Genomic DNA, 24,638 nt, shown 5'->3' on the forward strand with positions numbered 1-24,638 from the left:
ATTGCTGACGTTGACACAAGGATGCCACTTCTGCTTTGAGAATGGAAAAACTTTACAGGTTGCATCCTAACCCTGGCACATACCAGGAGTGATCTGCATCTTAGTTAATGCTGTGAAGTTGCGCGTGTTGAGAAAGCTATTCACTAGGTTGCTTCTGGGATAAAGCGATTGTTTTATGTGGAAAAGTTGGGTCTACATTCATTGGTGTTTATAAGAATAACTCTTATTGAAACATAGAAATTTCTGAGGGGGCTTGACAAGGTGAATGCTGAGAGGATGTTTCCCCTTGTTCGCTAATCTAGAACTAAGAGGGAAAGTTGTAGAATCGGGGATGCCTTATTTAAGATAGAAATGATTAGTAATTTCTTCTCTTAGAGGGTCATTAATCTTTGGAATTCACTACCATAATACCTGTGGAGGCGGTCATTGAATATATATGGGCGGCACGGTAGCACAGTGGTTAGCACTGCTGCTTCACAGCTCCAGGGTCCCGGGTTCGATTCCCGGCTCGGGTCACTGTCTGTGTGGAGTTTGCACATTCTCCTCGTGTCTGCGTGGGTTTACTCCGGGTGCTCCGGTTTCCTCCCACAGTCCAAAGATGTGCGGGTTAGGTTGATTGGCCAGGTTAAAAATTGCCCCTTAGAGTCCTGGGATGCGTAGGTTAGAGGGATTAGCGGGTAAATATGTGGGGGTAGGGCCTGGGTGGGATTGTGGTCGGTGCAGACTCGATGGGCCGAATGGCCTCCTTCTGCACTGTAGGGTTTCTATGATTTCTATGATATTCCAAGCTGAGGTAGGCAAATTTTTGAAATATAGGGGAGTCAAGGGTTATGCGGAACAGGCAGGAAACAGAAAGTTGAAGCCTGGATCAGTCAGCCATGATCTCACTGATGAAGGGCCCCATGCCTATTCCTGCTCCAATTTATGTTTTTATTGTACCGATTAATAATGCAGAATACAAATTTAATTAGGTTAACAATCCTAATCGGTTGTAATTTTATACATTTATGGCCATAATTTGAAATTGAAAATCAACAAGTAATCCAGACAGGCATTGAAGTGTTTAGAAAATAGAGCACAAAATGATTTTATATAAACAGACACACTGGGTGAGAGGGAGGGTTTAAACCTATTTGTATATTTAGATACAGGGAAAAGTATCACATGGAAAGTAGTCATGTAGAATGTAAAATTATGGCAGAGTAGGGCCGAACGGCCACACCTCCTTCTAGTTACTATAGTCCCCTTTCTTCCCATCAACCTGCATTACTTATTTTTAAATCATTGTCACCTATTTATATTCTTTCAACTTTCATTTACACCACTATGCATTATCCACTTTCTCAATGTTCCATTATTGTCCAACTTTCTTCTCATTTTTCTTGTGATTTTGTTTCTGCCCAGTTTTACTTTTATTTTGAAGATTGTTGTATTGAAAAAATACAACAGCTTTAATGTAAAACAGATTCATAAAATAGCAGCCCAGTTGGTAAAAAAGTTAGTTGATCTCTCATTACATTCAAAATTGAAAAATGGAAGATGCATCTTTCCCTTCCCTCCAACTGTCTCTGCTTTATCTGTCTTCCATTTTCTTTTTGCCTAACGCAGATGCAAGACTTTTAACTTTAGTGCTGATTATTCCATTTGCCTATTTCCATGGTTCAAAGTATCCCAAAATCAACATTAATACTGAATAGGTTTCAGAAAATTTGACTCATGAGTCACGGGCATCACAAAAATACTACAGGATGACCAGGACTTAAAAGAATTACAATCTTGAAAAAAATAGTTCAGTTGATTCTTTTCGCTTACAGAAAATTAAAATAGTTCCTAGTCTCAATCAATGGTATTCAACTATAGATGGAAGAAATGTATTTAAAGAAGTAGGACAATGTGCACAAGTTTGGTTTCTATTCAAAGCTTATATACCATAACTTTCAGGTTTTACAGCAATTTGTTTTTTTAAATGGGAATATTGTTTGATTATGCAATGAACCATAATGTAGCATTTCTAACCTTTAAACACAGTTTTGTAATTTGCTTCAAAAACATAAATAGCATATATATTGCAATACAACACCTTTCACATTTTGCTGCACTCTTCCTCCAGCTGTGTTATGCCAAGGCATCCTAATAGAGGTACGCAGTGGTGTACTCCTTTCATCCAAATAACTTAAATCTTCCAGCTTTGCTGAACTAGTTGCTGTGACAACAAAGGGTCAAACCATGCAATATTAATATCAGTCAAAACCTTATCCAGGCATCTTTCAAGGTATATTGTGCCAATCAAACTAAAAATGATAGACTAATTATTAACATTGCAAATTAATACCCTAAATGTGAGTGCTCTTCTGTATCATTAACACAGCATATGTCAATAATTTCAATTCTGTAATGTCACATTTTACTCAGATATTTATATCTTCACTAAAATGAAATTCCATACTTACACATTTAATAATGAAGAGTAACAGATGGGAAAGCAATGGGTATGATAATTCAAGCCATTTTCCTTGATAGGGTCCAGCAGTCATGAATACTTTAGTGAAACCCTGAACATTTTTAGCACAGAATTACGGTACAACTAAATAGTTCTTCTGCACCAGTGATTTAATCCAGACATTGACAGTTCTCAACTTGTAATTACACTTGGCACATTCTCTGCAATGATGCCACTTCCCCAGAACAAAACACGGTATAGAGGATTAATGTATTTCTTCATAGAGTTCATTAGTCAAGGCTACAGAATAACAATGCCTCTAAGTTCCGAAAGCTCCTTAAAAGAACTCGTACTCTGCTGGTTAAGCATGGTTTACGTCGGTATTGAACCATCCATCTGAAATTAATCTGTAGCACAACAGCAGGCAGACATTCTTTTTTCACTAGTGCAATGAATGAGAAGAGTAAAGACATGCAGGGAAGATGGCCATACATACAAGTTACACAGCCCTGTTGGATACAGTGTGCGCATCAGACTGCTCTCAACCATAGCTTACATTGAATGGTTTTCACAGACAGACCTCTTCAGCATACAAAACTGATATTTTATTCCATTGTTCCAGACATTAGGAGTGCTTTTAACTCTTGGAGGGCTTTGATAATAAGTAACAAACTACATCCTAAAGCTCCATCAGAAGTTATATTAACTAGAATTTATACGACCATAGCAAGAAATATATACTGAAATAAAGTAAAAATGTTATTTTAGTAACAACTTTATCATGAAAAAAATCAATTAATCAAATAAAATCGATATTCTGTTAAAACAAGGATTACCATGAGGGGATTACAATTTCAATCCTACCTTTAAGTTTTACATAGCAGGACTCCCTTAAGATATTTCATACTACATACGAGTCATTAGTGAAATTGGTACTGTAGGGTTGATTATCTTTTTTAATTTAAAAAAAAGCATTTGATTATTCTACAACAAAAACCCAGATTTCCCACATGCATTTGGTTGAAGTCAAATGCTGTCTTTTAGCTTCCCAAAATGTCACACTTTTTCTTCCCGCTTTGCATTCCAATTAACTTAAGTCACAGGATAATACTTTTATGTTTTGCAAACTCACACAGAGAATATGCTGAGAATGGAATACAGATTGTGTGCACGCAACTTCATAGGCAGCATGGTGGCACAGTGGTGTTGGCGGAGGGGGTTTGTGGTGATGGGCAAGATTCTCTGTTAGAGTTAGTGCAGACTTGGCGGGCCAAATTATCTCTTCTCCACTGCAGAGATTCTATGAACTTCTACAACTAAACAAGTTTATATTTTCTACCACTTACTTATTACACAATTTTAAGAGTCAAAGTATTTCACAAAATATACTTTTTCCTAAAATGAAAACACCGAACACATTACATGCAGCATCTCATTAAATTGGTACTAATTGTGAATACAGATGATAAATCATTCACTTTCAGTTAGTTGGCTTAATCTCTTCGCTGCTCTTTTTAATATCCTTTATATCTTTCTACATCAATCATTGGAGTAAAAAGAAAATAACATTCTGCTCTCCATATTTAGAATTTTGAAATATTTTGTCCAAATACTTTCAGCAAGCTAGGTGAAAATTCCTCACTTTGATATCACTATTCAAAAGAACAAAAAAAGTTAATAAAAGAATATACTAACGAACACCACTTCCATGTCCAGCATAATTTGTTCAGCAGAAAACCATAAATAAAGCAACTAGGTAGGGAGATTTCTTCATGGCCTCCCAAGTATTATATCTGATAGGCATAGAGTCAATCAAGTTTTATGGAAGATTTCCTATCATTCCACAAGAATTTTTCATGTGCCATCAGCAATAGCTCATCTTTTACTTCAGTGTTGAGCAAAAACTTAAAATGTGCTGAATTCAATTGCTTAAAACCAAATCATTCACCATTATCATTGTAGTCCAAGTGTTACACTTCTTTCATAATACTGGCTCACTATATAATTTCAGCAATTGACATGCATCAATTTAGCAGGAAAAGAAAACCTGATTATGCAAGTCCCAATTCTCTGAAATATTACATCTTTAAATATCTGAACCAACTGAGGTCAACCTCAAAGGCAGGGGGTTTGGAGGCCGAGGACCTGAGGAATATTGTATCACACACCTAATGACCAATTTAAATCCAAAAATAAGGCCCATGGCATCCAACGTATGAAACATGCAGTAGGATGATTGCAGGCTTGGAGAAATAAAACAACTCATCATAGGCATGAAGTGAGATTTTACCTCCCAGCTGAAGACCAAAGTAATAAGATGAGTAGCCTACTGTAAAGGATCATAAACAATAGAAGATCAGTCCATTTGCAAAATTATAAAATATGGTGAATATAGGAGTAATTAATTTGCTTTTCTGCCATGAGTTAATATGGATCGAGAAGCATTTGAAATTTATTTTCCCAATATAGAGTAGCAAAATGTCCATCGCCAATCATACATATATTCAAATTCAAAGAAAATTCATTCATGCATCACATGCAGGATTTCAGAAGACAACAGTGTGCATACAAAGAAAAAGAATCAGCAGGGCAAGACACTTTTTTTCTCATTTGATGGCAATCTACAAGTTTATATGTGGAACAAATTGATGACCTATTCATTTGGCAATCCTGTAAATGTGGAACAATCAGTATTAGAATAAATTAAAATAATGAATGGCAACTGGATAGGAAAAAATGATCAGCAATTTTCCTTTTTTTTGTTTTGTGAAATGCAACTTCCAGCCTTCAACTGTCAGGCAAGTGTAAGAATGTCTTTGCCACATATTCTGCAGTCTAATAATGTCAAAAGGCTACAATTAGTTTTCACAAACCAAAATAAAACTGTAAATATTTAATTTGGTAAAAAGTATATATTAAGATATATCACAATCAGTACAAGTTTAATTTAAATGTATAAAGAAAATTCTAATGAACTGAAGATTTCATCCATGAATGTTGGACCGAAAATACTTCTACATTGAACAGCATGTAAATAAGCCTACTGACAGTGAAGTAACCTCTGGAGAAAAATCCCAGCTGCTGTGAGCAGTTTCTAACCTTGAAACTGAGCTACTCCTAATTTCTATTATAAAAATTCTAACTGGAATAAGTCATAAAGCCATACCTTTGGGAACTGAGTTCAATAAGCCAATTTGAACAAAGCACTCTAACATGAATCATGTTTCTGCACTCAAACATGATATAGAAAACAACAAGAATCTGAACTATAAATAAAAAAATTATGTTCAGCTCTTCCATCCCATCCAGTTACATTTTCTGTAATATTTCACTGAAAGCTCAGTACATACCAAAGCTCAAAAGGCACACACCTGCAGCCTTGCTAAGGCATCTCAAAATGATAGGATATTTCGGATTGCTTCAATACACATTTGAAAGTTTGACAGATATTTTTCTTCACCTTTTCAAATGATTCTAATGCTCCCCTCACCAGAATCTCATCCTTCCTTCCATAAACTTCAATTCATCTGAAACTCTGCTATTTACATCCTAGCTCATACGTCCTGCTCTCCCATCATCCCTTTACTCACTGATATGTTCAGGTTTCCCGTGCCCCAATACCTCAAATTGAAAATTCTTTGAATGTAATTTTGACTTTGGCCAACAGTTTCAAATCTGCAATAATCAGGTTGGCCAGCCGTGAAACATCTCTCCAGATTTTCATTTAGGGAGTTATTTAATGGATGGCTGAACCGATATCAGGCATTTTACACCATCATCCAAAGTCAAAATGACCCTGCATGTGTTTAAAGCTCTTCATTTCGTCACCTTGCCTCAACTCTATAATTTCACCTCACATAACAACCATTCCCCCACAAACTAAATTCCTCCGATTCCAGTCGCCTTATGTCCTCATTTTACCCACTGTCAGTAGCTACATCCCTGGTTGTCCAAAGAACCACACTCTAGATCCTCTTTCTTTAAGCACCCCTTCTCTCTATATCCCTCCCCTTCTTTAAGGCTCATCACAGAAAGCCATGTGCGTGGCTAAAACTTTTGGGCATCACTCTTAATATCTTCCCCATGGTTCAGTGGCAGCTTTTCTTATGTCTCTGTGGAGCAACTGGCAACTTTATTCAGCAAAAATGGTGTTATATAAACACTGCTGTTGTTGTTGCCGCCAAGCTACGCCACTGACAGGACAAGGGAAGCAAGGTGTATTAGAACACCATCAGCTCCAAGGCTACACCCTGACCACCAAAGTCATTCAACATTCCAATTTTAATATAGATCACCTTGCTGGATCAAAATCCTGGAATTCCTTCCTAATAGAATTATAGGAGCACCTTTGCCACATGGACTGCTGCTGTTAAAGAAAAATTCCAACTACTCATACATTACAACTGCTGCTTGTAGCTACTCCTGCTAGGAGATCCGTAGCTGGGACACGCCACGCTCAAAAGTCTTACACCATCCTCACATATCCACTGCAGCGCATCTGCAACCACTCTCTGACATCCGTCATCAAATTACACCTAGGTTGGCCCCACTTCCTGATGCCCTCAAGAAGATATCTCTAGTTTTTTTTAGTTTCGATCAAATGTGTTACCAAGAGTGGGCACAATGCAATGTAAAATAAAGTGGATCAGGAGCAAAGGAGCTGCTTTAAAAAGCAGTGCAAGGATGAGAATTAAGGAGGCGTCAAGTTTAGTGACCAACAAACCCTCGAGACAGAGAGCACCTGTTCCACACTAAAGAAAGAAGGATTCTTACTGACCAACTAACGAGGTTAAATGTAAAATGACTATTTTATCAATGAAAAATGAATTTTGTTACATTGTTGATATTAACTACGGTAGGAAACTTACTCAAAAGATTATAAGCTTAAAACAATTATTTGCAGTCAACCAACCATCACACCTGGTTTTCCGCAGGAGTGTTTGCAAAGCCCAGAATGAAATTACATTCGAAACTAAAAAAAAATCATATTCTTCATGTAAAAGATTAAACTAATAAGCCTCCAGAACTATTTAAAATGACCACAAATAACTATTTTGGAGATTGCGACAAGATGAGCCAATTAGAATGAAATACATTTGACTCTAAATCCACAGCTTCAGTACAATTTCTGTCATTTTTGTTGCACAATAGAACATTTGATGATCACTTTGAACAATGGCAGTTTTTGACTGGAACAAACCATAGGAACAATGAATGAAATGTCACATGTATCACTTAATCTGTGGTCACTTATGATCATTGGACCCTGATAACTACATCACAATTTTTCTGCTAACCATTGCTCTTTCAACCTAACCACCACAGAAACAATAAAAGGTGAAATCATGGAGTAGTTTCAATGATTTTCATACTTCTAAAACAATGGTCGGGAACCATCCAAAAAATCACAAGCTTTGGGTGGTTCTGACCGTCTTACGGTAATAATCACTCAGAAAAAGTTAGAAGAATTAAAACTACTTCTATCTTCTGGGTAACTATTCTACCGACACATCCTGACCCCTTGACCACCAGGTTGAGTGAAGATTTACAGTGTATATGAGTTTGGGGCTGCTGCAAAACGTTGAAAACAAATGACAATCTGATTCAAAACAGTTCAAAAGGTTACTCCAGGTGTACAAAATTATGAGGGGCATAGACAGGATAGATGGAAAGAAACTTTTCCCCTTAATAGAGGGTCAATAATTTAAGCTAAGAGGCAGGAGATTTAGAGAGGATTTGAGGTAAACCTTTTCACCCAGAGGGTGGTGGGAATTTGGAAAATTGCCTGAAAGGGCGGTAGAGGTGGGATCTCTCTCAATATTTAAGCAGCATTTAGATGAGCACTTGAAATGCTATAGCATACACGATAACAGACCAGTACTGGAAAATAGGCCTCTTTCTGTGTTGTATGACTCCATGACTGTGCATTATGGCAAAATGGGAAATTAAATACATCACTACTATTAATGCAATATTTATCGCCTTTAAACATCCAAGGTCATAACCGAGCACTTTAATTTTAGTTGGAGTAAAGGTTTCTGTGGGAGAGATACATTTACACAAAGATAGCTTTAGGCTCCTGTTATTCAGCCTCTCTCTTCTCAGTTTCCATTTCAATAATATTTTCACTATTGAAACTTATAAAGAATCTTGCTCTTTCATACAAACAATATTAAACATACCTGCAACAGAATTCGGTCGTGGCATCAGGTATGGTGACACACTCTGGTGCACACAAGCAGTAGGACCATCAAAGGTGGCTTCTGATTTTGAAAGGCTAGTGGCAGAGTCATGTGGTTCTTCCTCTGCTACAGGCAAGCAACTCTCAAGTCTTAAACTCTTTGTGATACCACGTGGTAGACAGTCCCGCATGCTGCCATTTTTGCTCAATTCGAGACTTGAACCACTTTTTTCTTCATTTTCAGATGAGCTGGTTACTGTAGCTGAAAATAAAAGCAACCCAAGTTAAATTCACTCTAGATAAAAAGGTAAATTCACTCACATTGAAAAGTATTGTCCAATGCTGCTGCAGCAAAAAATTGAAACCAGTTTCATATTGGATCGTGCACAACTCCATTTCTTCAAGTTCTCTGATTAAAGGCAGATTCTTGGCAATTTTTCGCCGGTTTTCTTTTAAACAGAGAGGATGAGGAGGCAGGCCCCGAGTCCACATCAACTAGAACGGGGATCAAACCCTGTGCTGTTTGTGTTAATTTGATCCACATAGTAGCTGCCTAGCCAACTGGACCCCAGTTTGGAACAGTGGAGCAGGAGTAGGCCATTCAGCCCTCTGAGCCTGCTCCGCCATTCAGTAAAACCGTGTTTGAACTGGTTTGTGGTCTGCACTCCACTTCCTGCCTTCCACCATAACACGTCATAGAATCCCTATAGTGCAGAAAGGATTCGGCCCATCGAGCCTGCACCGACAACAATCTCACCCAGGCCCTATCCCCGTAACCCCATGTATTTGCCCTACTAGTCCCTGACACTAAGGAACAACTTAGCATGGCCATCAACCTAATCCGCACATCTTTGGCATGTGGAAGGAAACCAGAGCACCCGGAGGAAACCCATGCATACACAGGGAGAATGTTCACACACTGAGGCTGGAATTGAACCCGGGGTCACTGACGCTGTGAAGCAAATGGTGCTAACCGCTGTGCCATCGTGCCACCCCTGCCTTGTCTATCAAAAATCTATCTAACTTGACTTTGAAAATATTAAACTACCCCAGCCTCCGCTACTTTCTGGGAAGAGAATTCCACATACTAACAACATTAGAAAATAATTTCTCCTCAACTCCATCTTAAAAAGGAGACCTCTTGCTTGTCTCTTAGTTCTAGTCTCCCCACACAGGAGGAAACACCCTATTGGCATCCATCCTATCAAGTTATCTCAGGATCTTGTAAGTTTCAATAAGATCACCTCTCATTGTTCTAAATTCTAATGGGTATTGGCCAACCTGTTCAATTATTCCTCACAAGATAAACTCTTTATCCCAAGTATGAATCGTATACAACTAAGTGGTCAAAATCCAGATTATGACAATATCAACATTTAGTTCATTTAATTTTCCTGTAATATTTAAGCAACAGTACTTTCCCCAGCACTTAGAAGAGCATAGAAGACAACTGGAAGAGAAGAAATGGGCATCCCAATGTCAATAGTGAAAAAAAGGACGAGGGCATTTTATAGAATAAGTGAGCACCTAACGAACAGAGATATTGTGGGGAGCAGTCAGCTCGATTTTGGAAGTAATAGGTCATGCCTTACAAACTGACTAGAATTCTTTGATGATGTAACTAAGTCAGTGCACAAGTGGAGTCAAGTGGATGTAATTCAGCTTTTTAAAAGGTATTTGTTAAAAGTTCCTTATGCTGGAGGGTGAGAGAGAGTGAGGCTCATTAAACAGGTAACAAGTTCTCCAGATTGATTGAGAAATTACTACAGAAGACACGGTGACAATAAATGAAAAAAGTTCTACCCAGGAAAAGGTAAACAGTTGTAGTCCACATGGCTACTCTGTGACTTCTAAAACACGATGGTCAGATTCTGTGGTGATAATGAAGGAAGATTGTCAACGGTCACTATCATTATTTCTCTGAAACTGACAACTACAGGGTCCAAATTCTTAAACAGTGGCAGAGGTGGGACCAGAGGTGGCAGGCCCACAATTCCCACCAGACTTGTTGGTGTGTCCCTGCTTCTGGGCCATTTTTAAAACATGCCATTTGCAGGGATGACAGCAACTTGCCCACAAACAGCAAATAGCCAATTATGCCCTGTGCATTCTGAAGTGATAAATTTTAATAAGAATGAAAAGCTATATAAAATGAAGGATGCAATTCTAAAGAAGGAGTACAGAAACAGAGATCTGGCAGGTAAATGTGCACAAATCATTGAAGATGGCAAAGCAGGCTGAGAAAAGGGGTTAAAAGGGCATTTTGGATCCTAGACGCTCTAACAAAGGGTCATCCAGACTCAAAACGTTGCCTCTATTCTCTCTCCACAGATGCTGTCAGACCTGTTGAGATTTTCCAGCATTTTCTGTTTTTGTTTCGGATCCTAGGTTTTGTAAATAGAGGCATGGAGTACAATAAGGATGTTTTGAACCACTTTTATAGAACAATGGTTCGGCCTCAACTTGAGTAGCGTCCAATTCTAGGCACACTTTAGGAAGGATGCAAGGAAATGCAGAAGATCTACAAGAATACTTCCAAGCATGAAGGACTTCAGTTATGTGAAGAGATTAGAGACGGTTGAGAGGATATTTGATAAAACAGTCTAGACAGAGTAGATAGGGGGAAACTGTCCCAGTGGTGGAAGGGTCAAGAAACAGAGGACACTGACCCAAGGTGAATGGCAAAAGAATTAAAGGTGACGTGTGGAAGAATATTTTAAATGAGCAGGTAGTTAGGATCTGGAATGTAATGCCTGAGAGTGTGACAGAGGCAGATTCCATTCTAGCTTTCATAAGCAGGGGGTTGGAGTTTAAGAGCCGTGGGGCTATGCTGCAACTGTACAGGACCTTGGTGAGACCACATTTGGAATAGTGTGTGCAGTTCTGGTCACCTCACTATAAGAAGGATGTGGAAGCGCTGGAAAGAGTGCAGAGGAGATTTACCAGGATGCTGCCTGGTTTGGAGGGTAGGTCTTATGAGGAAAGGTTGAGGGAGCTAGGGCAGTTCTCTCTGGAGCGGAGGAGGCTGAGGGGAGACTTAATAGAGGTTTATAAAATGATGAAGGGGATAGATAGAGTGAACGTTCAAAGACTATTTCCTCGGGTGGATGGAGCTATTACAAGAGGGCATAACTATAGGGTTCATGGTGGGAGATACAGAACGGATATCAGAGGTAGGTTCTTTACGCAGGGAGTGGTTGGGGTGTGGAATGGACTGCCTGCAGTGATAGTGGAATCAGACACTTTAGGAACATTTAAGCGGTTATTGGATAGGCACATGGAGCACACCAGGATGATAGGGAGTGGGATAGCTTGATCTTGGTTTCAGATAAAGCTTGGCACAACATCGTGGGCCGAAGGGCCTGTTCTGTGCTGTACTGTTCTATAAGGGATTTGGATAAGTACCTGAAGAGAAAAAAATTGCAAGGCTACGGAGAAAGGGCTGAGGATTACTCTTGGAGAGCTGCCACAGACACAACAGGGCAAATAGCTCCTTCTGTGTTATAACAATTCTATGTGTCTAACATGCACTTAAAGATGCGATAAGGAAGCTCATTAGGAAACATTCATACATTGACTCTGGATGGAGTGGGTTCAATAGACCAAATGGCTTTTGCGGACTTTGTAATTGTACTATTGTTAATTCACATAAGTTAAATAGTTTCCTAGACTATGTGCTCAAGTTTAGCAATTCAAACTTCCCCGATCAGGAAAATTGAAAAAAAAAATCAGCATTTTTTTGGTAAATTTAGACCATCATAAAAGTAGCCATCAGGTTTGGGCACATACAAAATACTTTCTTCTGTTGGAACATTTGAGTAAGAGAAAATCAAAGTAGGCATTATGATGAAAATTGTCGAAGCAATAGTGGTGAGTGGGCATAACCAGATCAGACCAGGATGGGAAGCAGAGTACAAAAGTTTGAAGTAGGAATACAAGCAATGGAGAACATTAGCCAATCAAACCAGTAATAAGTGTATAATATCAGTCTATCTACTTGGGGAGGTGGTGGCATTGTGATAATGGACCATAACTTCCTTGGAGTGTCAATCCAATACCATTGCCATTCCGTGCCCAATTATTTGCATTTTTTTCCTTCCATTCTTTCTGGCCCAAACTTTGTACTCGGGTCAGGCGATAGCCAGACAGTGCGGCTCATTCCCAAGGTCTAGCTCCATCAAACTGAAGGAGGACATGCTCCCTTTATTCATAGCACTAGCTGCCATAAACCAGACAAGTTGAAAGTCACATAAAATTTAAAGGCCCTTGACAGACTAGGAAGAAGTGAGTGTCTAAGGTATGTGGATAGATTTTAGTAAGAAGTTTAACACCACCAGGTTAAAGTCCAACAGGTTTATTTGGTAGCAAAAGCCACACAAGCTTTCGGAGCTCTAAGCCCCTTCTTCAGGTGAGTGGGAATTCTGTTCACAAACAGAGCTTATAAAGACACAGACTCAATTTACATGAATAATGGTTGGAATGCGAATACTTACAACTAATCAAGTCTTTAAGAAACAAAACAATGGGAGTGGAGAGAGCATCAAGACAGGCTAAAAAGATGTGTATTGTCTCCAGACAAGACAGCCAGCGAAACTCTGCAGGTCCACGCAACTGTGGGAGTTACAAATAGTGTGACATGAACCCAATATCCCGGTTGAGGCCGTCCTCGTGTGTGCGGAACTTGGCTATCAGTTTCTGCTCAGCGACTCTGCGCCGTCGTGTGTCGCGAAGGCCGCCTTGGAGAACGCTTACCCGAATATCAGAGGCCGAATGCCCGTGACCGCTGAAGTGCTCCCCAACAGGAAGAGAACAGTCTTGCCTGGTGATTGTCGAGCGGTGTTCATTCATCCGTTGTCGCAGCGTCTGCATAGTTTCCCGCGACACACGACGGCGCAGAGTCGCTGAGCAGAAACTGATAGCCAAGTTCCGCACACACGAGGACGGCCTCAACCGGGATACTGGGTTCATGTCACACTATTTGTAACTCCCACAGTTGCGTGGACCTGCAGAGTTTCACTGGCTGTCTTGTCTGGAGACAATACACATCTTTTTAGCCTGTCTTGATGCTCTCTCCACTCACATTGTTTTGTTTCTTAAAGATTTGATTAGTTGTAAGTATTCGCATTCCAACCATTATTCATGTAAATTGAGTCTGTGTCTTTATAAGCTCTGTTTGTGAACAGAATTCCCACTCACCTGAAGAAGGGGCTTAGAGCTCCGAAAGCTTGTGTGGCTTTTGCTACCAAATAAACCTGTTGGATTTAACCTGGTGTTGTTAAACTTCTTACTGTGTTTACCCCAGTCCAACGCCGGCATCTCCACATCATGGCTATGATAGATTTTAGTGCAGGGAGAGGGGAGGGGGGGGGGGGGGTGGAAGAAGCAGACCTGGGCAGGTTGAGGGTAGGGAGATGGGACAGGATGATGGGGGTGAGAAGTGGGGCTGTGTGGGTTCCTTAGTACAGGGTAATTGCCCAGGCAAAGTTTGCACTTCTGAGAAGTTCCAAAAGGAACATATCCTTGGGGAACCCACCAATCCAATGGTGGGGAGTTCAGAAGTTATGGCCCAGTGTCACTGGACTAGTAATGCAGAAGCCCAGGCTAATGCTGTGCGCGCAATTTCAAATCTCACCATGGCACCTGGTTTCATTTAAATTCAATTAAATCTTGAATTAAAAGCTATCTTAGTTTTAGTGATCATGAAACAATTGTTGATTGTGCATCAGGTACGAATATCCTTTGGAAAGGAAATTTGCCATCCTTCCCTGGCCCTACTTGATCTAGCCCATATGTGAATCTGCACCCACAGCATTGTGGTTGATGCTTAAAAATATCCTCTGCATTGGCCTAGCATCAAATTGACAGTTGCATCAAACTATTGGCAGTTCAAGGCAGCAGTTCACCATTGCTTTCTCAAGGGCAATTAGGGATTGGTAATAAATACTGGCCTAGCCAGAGATGCCCACATTCTTTGAAAGAATACAAAATGTTGCTTGGTAGTACACAATATCAGCATGGTATACCAGCACAATGTGGTTAGCACTGCTGCCTCACAGTGCCAGGGGCTTGTGTTCAATTTTGACCTTGGGCGATTGTCTTTGTGGAGGTCATAGATTGTCCCCAAGTCTACCTGTGTCTCCCCAGGTGGACTTGCTATGTTAACATTCCCTCTTAGTGTCCAAAGATGTGAAGGTTAGGGGGAATTAGCCGTGGTAAATGCGCAGGATTACAGGGATGGGGCAGGGGTGGACCTGGATAAGATGCTCCTTTGGAGAGTCGGTGTAGACTCGATGGGCTGCATGGCCTCCTGCTGCACTGTACGAGTTCTATGGTTCCAACAGGGAATATTGCTGAAAAGAAGCCTGATCATAGAATCCCTACAATGTCGACGGTGGCCATTCAGCCCATCAAATCTGCACCAACTCAGCATCTTACCCAGGTCCACCATGCCAGCCTATTACTATAACCCCACGCATTTTTTTTCTTGCTGGTAATGGCTTCAGGGATGGCAGTTCAGGCAGTATGCTGCATCTCCTGTGGGATGTATGTGGTGAGGAAATCCAGTAGTGTTTCAGGAGATTTTAGTTGTAAGAAGTGCATTAGATTGCAGCTTCTGGAGGAGCGTGTAAAGGAGCTGGAGGGGGAGGTAGAGGAACTCCGCATAATTCGGGAGGCGGAGGTGGAAGTTGATAGGAGTTATAGAGAAATAGTAACTCCTAGAAATGAGGCTTGGGTCAATGCCAGGAGGAGGGGTAAGAAGCAATCGGGAAGACAATCCCCTGGGGCGGTTCCCCTCCATAATAGGTTTTCGGTGCTGGAGGCTACAGTTGAGGAGGAATCAACTGAGCATAGAGAGCAGATCTCTGGGGGTGAGCCGAGTGAGAAAGCTCAGGTGGTTAGGGGCTGTAAAAGACTGGGCCTTGTGATTGGGGACTCCACAATTAAGGGGACAGATAGGAGGGTCGGAACTAAAGGTAGGGACTCAGGGTTGGTGTGTTGCCTACCAGGGGCTGGGGTCCGGGATGTGTCTGACAGGGTATTCAGGACTCTTAGGGGGGAGGGAGATAAACCACAAGTTATTGTACATGTGGGGACACACGACATAGGGAGGATAGGGGAAGGGGATATTAGGCAGGGATTTATGGAGTTGGGGTGGAAACTAAAGGCCAAGACTGACAGAGTGGTTATCTCTGGACTCTTGCCTGTACCACGGGATAGTTTAGAGAGGAATAGGGAGAGGGAAGGTTTGAATTCATGGCTGAGGGGATGGTGCAGGAGGGAGGGGTTCAGGTACTTAAGCAATTGGGGCTCGTACTGGGGAAGGTGTGACCTCTATGAGAAGGATGGTCTACACCTTAATCAGAAGGGGACCAATATCCTGGGGGGTAAATTTGCTAAGGCCATGCAGGGAGGTTTAAACTGATTCGGGGGGGGGGAGGGATCCTGAGTAGTGGGGCTGAAAGTGAGGGATGCATGGATGGGGACTGCAATGCACGGCATTGCAGAGGTGGGGTGGAGCAGGGTTTGAAATGTGTATACTTCAATGCCAGGAGTATTCGCAATAAATTGGGTGAACTTGCAGCGTGGATCAGTACCTGGGACTTCGATGTTGTGGCTATTTCAGAGACATGGATAGAGCAGGGGCAGGAATGGATGCTGCAGGTCCCGGGGTTCAAATGTTTTAGTCGAAGTAGGGAAGGAGGTAGAAGAGGGGGAGGGGTAGCATTATTGGTCAGAGATTGTATCACAGTGTCAGAGAGGAGGTTTGATGAGGACTTATCTGTTGAGGTAGTATGGGCGGAGATTAGAAATAGGAGAGGAGAGGTCACCCTGTTGGGAGTCTTTTATAGACCTCCTAAAAGTTCTAGAGAGGTTGAGGAAAGGATTGCGGAGTCAATCCTGCTTAGGAGTGAAAGTAATAGGGCAATTGTTATGGGGGATTTTAACTTGACTAATATTGACTGGAATTGTTATAGCTCTAGCTCGTTAGAGGGGTCAGTTTTTGTTCAAAGCGTGCAGGAAGGTTTTTTGACTCAGTATGTAGACAGGCCAACTAGAGGTGAGGCTATATTGGATCTGGTGCTGGGAAATGAGCCAGACCAGGTGCTAGACTTGGAAGTTGGTGTGCATTTTGGTGATAGTGACCACAATTCGGTTACGTTCACCTTAGTGATGGAAAGGGATAGGCATGAACCTCGGGCCAGTGGTTTTAGCTGGGGGAAGGGTAATTATGAGGCTATTAGGAGAGAATTAGGAAACATAGGTTGGACTAGGAGATTACAGGGACTGGGAACGTCCGACATGTGGAGTTTTTTCAAGGAGCAGCTACTGCGAGTCTGTGATAGGTATGTCCCTGTCAGGCAAGGAGGAATTGGTAGGGCTAGGGAACCGTGGTGCACCAAAAAAGTTTCTTTGTTGGTTAAAAAGAAAAAGGAGGCTTATGTTCGGATGAGACGTGAGCACTCGGGTAGTGCACTAGAAAGCTTTAGATTGGCTAAGAGGGAGTTGAAGAGCGAGCTTAGAAGGGCTAAAAGGGGACATGAGAAGACTTTGGCGGATAGGGTTAAAGAGAATCCTAAGGCGTTCTATAGGTATGTCAAGAACAGAAGGTTGGTTAGGGCAAGTTTAGGGCCAGTTATAGATGGCAGAGGGAAGTTATGTGTGGAACCGGAGGAGATTGGTGAAGCATTGAACCAATATTTCTCTTCGGTGTTCACGCAAGGGGACATGAATATAGCTGAGGAGGACACTGGGTTGCAGGGGAGTAGAATAGACAGTATTACAGTTGATAAGGAGGATGTGCAGGATATTCTGGAGGGTCTGAAAATAGATAAATCCCCTGGTCCGGATGGGATTTATCCAAGGATTCTCTGGGAGGCAAGAGAAGTGATTGCAGAGCCTCTGGCTCTGATCTTCAGGTCGTCGTTGGCCTCTGGTATAGTACCAGAAGATTGGAGGTTAGCGAATGTTGTCCCATTGTTTAAGAAGGGGAACAGAGACTTCCCCGGGAATTATAGACCGGTGAGTCTCACTTCTGTTGTCGGCAAGATGTTGGAAAAAATTATAAGGGATAGGATTTATAGTTATTTGGAGAGTAATGAATTGATAGGTGATAGTCAGCATGGTTTTGTGGCAGGTAGGTCGTGCCTTACTAACCTTATTGAGTTTTTTGAGAAAGTGACCAAGGAGGTGGATGGGGGCAAGGCAGTGGACGTGGTATATATGGATTTTAGTAAGGCGTTTGATAAGGTTCACCATGGTAGGCTTCTGCAGAAAATGCAGATGTATGGGATTGGGGGTGATCTAGGAAATTGGATCAGGAATTGGCTAGCGGATAGGAAACAGAGGGTGGTGGTTGATAGTAAATATTCATCATGGAGTGCGGTTACAAGTGGTGTACCTCAGGGATCTGTTTTGGGGCCACTGCTGTTTGTAATATTTATTAATGATCTGGATGAGGGTATAGTTGGGTGGATTAGCAAATTTGCTGATGACACCAAAGTCGGTGGTGTGGTAGACAGTGAGGAAGGGTGTCGTAGTTTGCAGGAAGACTTAGACAGGTTGCAAAGTTGGGCCGAGAGGTGGCGGATGGAGTTTAATGCGGAGAAGTGTGAGGTAATTCACTTTGGTAGGAATAACGGATGTGTTGAGTATAGGGCTAACGGGAGGACTTTGAATAGTGTGGAGGAGCAGAGGGATCTAGGTGTATGTGTGCATAGATCCCTGAAAGTTGGGAATCAAGTAGATAAGGTTGTTAAGAAGGCATATGGTGTCTTGGCGTTTATTGGTAGGGGGATTGAATTTAGGAGTCGTAGCGTTATGTTGCAACTGTACACAACTCTGGTGCGGCCGCACTTGGAGTACTGTGTGCAGTTCTGGTCCCCACATTACAGGAAGGATGTGGAGGCTTTGGAGAGGGTGCAGAGGAGGTTTACCAGGATGTTGCCTGGTATGGAGGGGAGATCCTATGAGGAGAGGCTGAGGGATTTGGGATTGTTTTCGCTGGAAAGGCGGCGGCTAAGAGGGGATCTTATTGAAACATATAAGATGATTAGAGGTTTAGATAGGGTGGATAGCCTTTTTCCTCTGATGGAGAAATCCAGCACGAGGGGGCATGGCTTTAAATTGAGGGGGGGTAGTTATAGAACCGATGTCAGGGGTAGGTTCTTTACCCAGAGGGTGGTGAGGGATTGGAATGCCCTGCCAGCATCAGTAGTAAATGCGCCTAGTTTGGGGGCGTTTAAGAGATCCGTAGATAGGTTCATGGACGAAAAGAAATTGGTTTAGGTTGGAGGGTCACAGTTTTTTTTTAACTGGTCGGTGCAACATCGTGGGCCGAAGGGCCTGTTCTGCGCTGTAATGTTCTATGTTCTATGTTCTATGTTCTATACCATGGCTAATAAATCTAACCTGGACCCTAAGGGCAACAATGCTGAAACTTTTCATCTTGCACCACTCAGGACAAATGCATGAATGCCAAATTTTTAAATGATCACAACTTACACTACAGAAGAAAAAGGAGCGGATTGGTTGACAAAGCAACTCTCGAGTCTTTGCCATGGAGAAAGCAATGGGAAACTATAGACTCCCCAACTTTCTAGGTAATTAAAAAGGTGCAAAGCTTGAACCTATTCTTTTTGTATGCAAAGAACAGGTCCCTGCATATGAATGTATGTTCCTCCTAGCAAGTGTAAGTCAGCCACATTATGAACTTGATTATCTTAAATTGGTTGTTCATCTAGCTATTAGCATACTCAGGATTGTTTGGCAAGTGCTGCTCAATCACAGAAGCCCAATTGCAAGCGTAGGCTGCACTTGCTGAAAACTATTCTCCAAAGTTTAAAATTAGATACAGCAGCTGGGGTTTCTGATTTTTCAGATGAAGTCAAACAGTTCAAACAGATTACATTACAAGACTCATCTATTAACTTTAAAAGTCAAAGGTCAAATTCATGGCAAAGCTGAAATATGAAGAAATCATCATTGAACCCTCATTCAAAGTCAAGAGTGCTCTCTACTAAGCAAGGAGGCATGCCAGACGCAAAATTAATCCATAAAGTGGACAAAGTTACCAGTGATAACTTACAGCAATACATTTTGAAATGAATTTCTAAGATTGTTTTTAGGCCTAAGGAAGCTAAAGACCAAGTACCAAATCTCTCTGAGCTGATGCTAAACCAATTTGCTTCTTTACACCAAGGATAATTCCTTACCCACTCTTGGCCTCTTTTAAGGTGTTACCCACTCGGAGTCAGGGTGAAATTGAACTGATGCAGTAGCAAGGGGTTATCTCACCAGTCCCAATGCCAACAAAATGGTGTTCAAGACTGTTTACAATTCCAAAGTCAAACAACTCTAAGAATATGCGTGGATTGAACTCAACAAATCAGTGGATGGCCTCAGGTGGATGACAGCCTTGCCAAACTAGCCATAAATACTTTATTTGCCAAATTGATGTGAATGATCAATTTTGGCATTTGTCTCTGGAGAAAGAATCCAAATTGCTGACAACTTTTATAACAGCATTAGGTCATTACTGTTTCAATAGATTGCCATTTGGAATAAGGTCCACTCCAGAATTTTTCCAGAGAACACATCTCACAATAAAAGGCTTGGGAGGAGTAACATGCTACATGAACGACATACATGGCTCCACAAAAGAAGAGCATGATCACAGAATCAAATCAGTTCCAAGAGTCTTACAGGATACAGACCTAACTGTGATACAGAAAAACACTGCATGAAAACTGTGGGTTTGCCAAACCAAGATCAAGTTTCTCGGTCACATGGCACCAGTCACTTATGGTCTTACGGTGACAGTCAGTTGATGCACATAAATAAAAGTAATCAACACAAAAAAGGAACTGAGCTTCAAAGATTCCTTGGGATTGTCAACCAAGTGGTAAATTCCTACCAAACCTAGCAGAGGTTAATGAACCCTTGAGCTGTTGAGACAGTCAACAGTGGTGCTGCAATGTGGACAAGCAAAATACTTTCAATGGGATTTAACAATTTTTAATCTCTTCTGAAATCCTGGCATGTTGCGACCAACCATAGTAGCAGCAGATAGGGATAGTTTTATATCAAGTACAGAGAGGTGAAAAGCATAGACCAGTCTACTATGCCTCCAGGTCACTAACAGAAACAGAACAACGATACGCCATTATAAAAAAAGCATTAGCAACAATTTGGTAGTGTGAAAAAATTTCAAACATTATGGGATTTCATTTTGAAATCAAAACAGACCATAAGCCACCAGGCACACTTCTGAACATAAAAGAAATTGCAAAGATGCTGCCCGGAATCCAGCAGTTCAGAGTAAGATTGAAGAGCTATGACTCCATCACAGTGTATGTTCAAGGGAAAGATCAAATAATAATAATCACACCATCATGAATACCATCAGAAACTACTAAGCAATAGGATTTACACGTCATCAAGGTGGTTTTAATTCATTTCATAGAATCCCTACAGTACAGGAAGCGGCCACTCGGCCCATCGAATCTATACCAATCACCATAAGACCATAAGGCATAGGAGCAGAATTAGGCCACTTGGCCCATCGAGCCTGCTCTGCCATTCAATCATGGCTGATATTTTTCTCATCCCCATTCTCCTGCCTTTTCCTTTAATCAAGAACCTAGCACTGTCTTAAAGACACTCAATGACCTGGCTTCCACAGCCTTCTGCAGCAAAGAGTTCCACAGATTCACCACTCTCTGGCTGAAGAAATTCCTCCTCATCTCTGTTTTAAAAGGATCGTCCCTTTAGCCTGAGGTTGTGCCCTCTGGTTCTAGTTTTTCCTACTAGTGGAAACATCCTCTATCCAGGTTTCGCTGTATCCTGCAAGTTTCAACAAGATCCCCTCTCATCCTTCTAAACTCCAACGAGTACAGACCCAGAGTCCTCAACCGTCCTTCATACGACAAGCTCTTCATTCCAGGGATCATTCTTGTGAATGTCCTTAGATATGGGGCCCAAAACTGCCCAATACTCCAAATGGGGTCTGACCAGAGCCTTATACAGCCTCAGAAGTACATCCCTGCTCTTGTATTCTAGCCCTCTCAACATGAATGCTAACATTGCATTTGCCTTCCTAACTGCCGACTGAACCTGCACGTTAACCTTCACAATCCCACTCAAGCCCTATTCCCGTAGCCCCACACATTACCCTGCTAATCCCCCTGACACCAGGGTCAATTTAGCATGGTCAATCAACCTAACCCACACATCTTTGGACTCTTTATGGGATGTGGGCATTGCTGGCTAGGCCAGCATTTATTACCCATCCCTAGTTGCCCTTCAGAAGTTGGTGGTGAGCTGCCTTCATGAATTGCTGCAGCCCATGAGGTTTAAGTACACCCACAGTACTGCTAGGGAGGGAGTTCCAGGATTTTGACCCAGTGACAGTGAGGGAACAGCAATATATTTACAAGTCAGAATGGTGAATGACATGCTGGGGAACCTCCAGGTAGTAGTGTCCCCAGGTATCTGTTGCTCGTCCTTCTAGATGGTAGTGGTCATGGGTTTGGAATGTGCTGCCTAAGGAACCTGGGTGAGTTACTACAGTGCATTTTGTAGATGGTACACACTGCTGCCGCTGTTTGTCAGTGGCAGAGGAATTGAATATGGTACATCATCAATTTCAAAATAATTATAACTGATTAAAATACAATAATTGCTGTTTTCGTACATCTGGATTATACCATACGAACTAGTTTTAAGAATAATTAATACACTTTCAAGTAACAAAGTGATAATCGAAGATTGAATTTTACTGCCTCGCCTGCCCCGGAATTGGGGCAGGTGAGACTCGCAGAATGAATTCTCTGTTGGCCTCGGGCGGGATTTTACGAGCCTCGCCCGAGCGAGGTTGTAAAATCCCATCCAGTGTGTGGGCATTACATACTTTCAGGAACACAAATCTCTTACCTATAATGCCACTATCCTTGCTTTCCAGTGTGGAGCTTAAGCTGGCAATAGTTCCACAGGGACTGGGTTTTTTTGGTGGTGGTTTGCTGATGCAGCTATTCAGGGTTGAGCATGGGCTGTCAGTGCCTGGGGACGCAGTGCTGCTCGTGAGTGTCGAAGACGGACTGATTCCCTGAACAGCAGTTGAAAACTGTGAAAGACACAAAATAAAACATTTAGTTGTAGAAATCAAATATTTACAGAATAATGATTTGATAACTAGTAAGTAAGGTCCAGCATTGTGCAGGTCAAACAGGGTTAGAGGGCAAAAGATGATTGAACCTGGGTGGAGAGAGAGAGAGCAGGGTGGAATGCAAGTTGAAAAAAGGGGGCAGATCATATGGGTAGGAGGGGGAGAGGGAAGAAAATTCTAATAAGAGTATGGGCAAGCACAGGAAAGTGAGGTGGTGAGTAAAATTGTAATTTAAAAATGTTTCCAAGTGAACATTAAATATCCAAAATCAAGTAATATTGGAAGTACTAAATTGCTACCAAACATTATGATAAATCAACTTATTTCGTACAGTTCAGGTAAATCTTAACCAATAAATAACTTTGTAACTTGTGCAAAATCAAATTATTTCACCTAAATGGCATTATAATGCCAAATTATATACCAAGCAGCATCTTTCCTGTTAAAAAATAAATGCATGTGGATTCTTTTCCTTATGGTAATCATACCATTTTTTCATTTTTCTCTTCCAAAGGCATTCGAGTAGAACTTGGAATCCCTTCTCCTAACAGAAAGCCCAATCTAGTCATCAGTTCCTGAGCAGCTGGGGAGGAACTTCGTTCATGACTCTTCTGTGGCTCTGGAAGAGAAATATCTGCAGTTATTCAATTTACTACCATCTTAATTGTAGATTTTTGTTTACACAGCTAATTTATATATTACCATTATATATACTAGCTGGTCATATATTACCAATATATATTTTCATCTTACTTTTTGATGCTAATTTACTACAAATCAATAATGTAAAATTAATTGTGTTGCTGCACAAGTTTATGCCATTTATGAACATAAAGCAAAATAAAGCAGATGCAAATTTTTAAAAATATACAAAAAATGCTGAAGGTACTCAATACATCAGGTTAAATGCACAAATAAAGCATTCAATGCTTCCCCAGAACTGGGAAAGGTTTTTTTCCTCCCAACAGTTGTCTGCCCTGCTGAGTGTTTCCTGCATTTTGTTTTTGTTCTCATACCCTTTATGCTTGTGTTAAGTACTATCTACCCTAGTTCTCCAATGCATTTATTTGTCATTGAAATTCTGCATACAAAACATTTTCTGCTCTATTACCTGCTGTTCATTCAAGTAAATTCAGATTTAAAACAATATGCTTACTTTGTAGAAAAACTTAGTACTCCTGAATATAATGACCCAGTTCACAATTTTATCAGATGATCAGCAACTATTAGTATTTTTACATTAAGATCAACTAAGATTTTTTACCTAGCATATGATTGGCAATCTAGAAACTGCTTCCATAAGTTATTGATAATCTATCACAAAATTGTAGGAACAAGTTCAATGTTTCATAAGGGCAGACAGGAAGGAAAGGGTGGCGGGGTAGCTTTGTCAGTATGAAGTAAATAAATACGATAGCAAGAAATGATCTTGGATTGGATGATGTAGAATCCATATGGGTAGAAGTATGAAATGACAAAGGGAAGCAGTAGTCTATAGGCCCCCTAACAGTAGCTATACTGTAGGATTAGTGGTAAGCACAGCAAGAAGTCTCACAACACCAGGTTAAAGTCCAACAGGTTTATTTGGCAGCACAGCCACAAGCTTTCGGAGCGCTGCCCCTTCATCAGGTGAGTGGGAGTTCTGTTCACAAACAGGGCATATAAAGACACAAACTCAATTTACAAAATAATGGTTGGAATGCAAGTCTTTACAGGTAATCAAGTCTTCAAGGTACAGACAATGTGAGTGGAGAGAGCGTTAAGCACAGGTTAAAGAGATGTGTATTGTCTCCAGACAGGGCAGTTAGTGAGATTTTGCAAGCCCAGGCCAGTCGTGGGGATTACAGATAGTG

General features: G+C 41.2%; 1 protein-coding gene across 6 annotated transcripts in view; it reads right to left on the reverse strand.

Annotated features, from left to right (window-relative positions):
* Window positions 1–24,638, reverse strand: part of tanc1a (tetratricopeptide repeat, ankyrin repeat and coiled-coil containing 1a) — a 156,594-nt gene that overhangs the window by 67,063 nt on the left and 64,893 nt on the right. For all 6 annotated transcript variants that reach the window (XM_078228302.1, XM_078228305.1, XM_078228300.1 and 3 more), the window contains 4 exons: window positions 23,274–23,404; window positions 22,554–22,743; window positions 8,623–8,883; window positions 2,081–2,203 (listed from right to left, as the gene is read on the reverse strand). In XM_078228302.1, the coding sequence (XP_078084428.1) occupies window positions 2,081–2,203; window positions 8,623–8,883; window positions 22,554–22,743; window positions 23,274–23,404 (705 nt within the window). The remainder of the gene's footprint in view (window positions 1–2,080; window positions 2,204–8,622; window positions 8,884–22,553; window positions 22,744–23,273; window positions 23,405–24,638) is intronic.

Source organism: Mustelus asterias, chromosome 14 (assembly GCF_964213995.1).
Source record: "Mustelus asterias chromosome 14, sMusAst1.hap1.1, whole genome shotgun sequence".
NCBI classification, from domain to species: domain Eukaryota; kingdom Metazoa; phylum Chordata; class Chondrichthyes; order Carcharhiniformes; family Triakidae; genus Mustelus; species Mustelus asterias.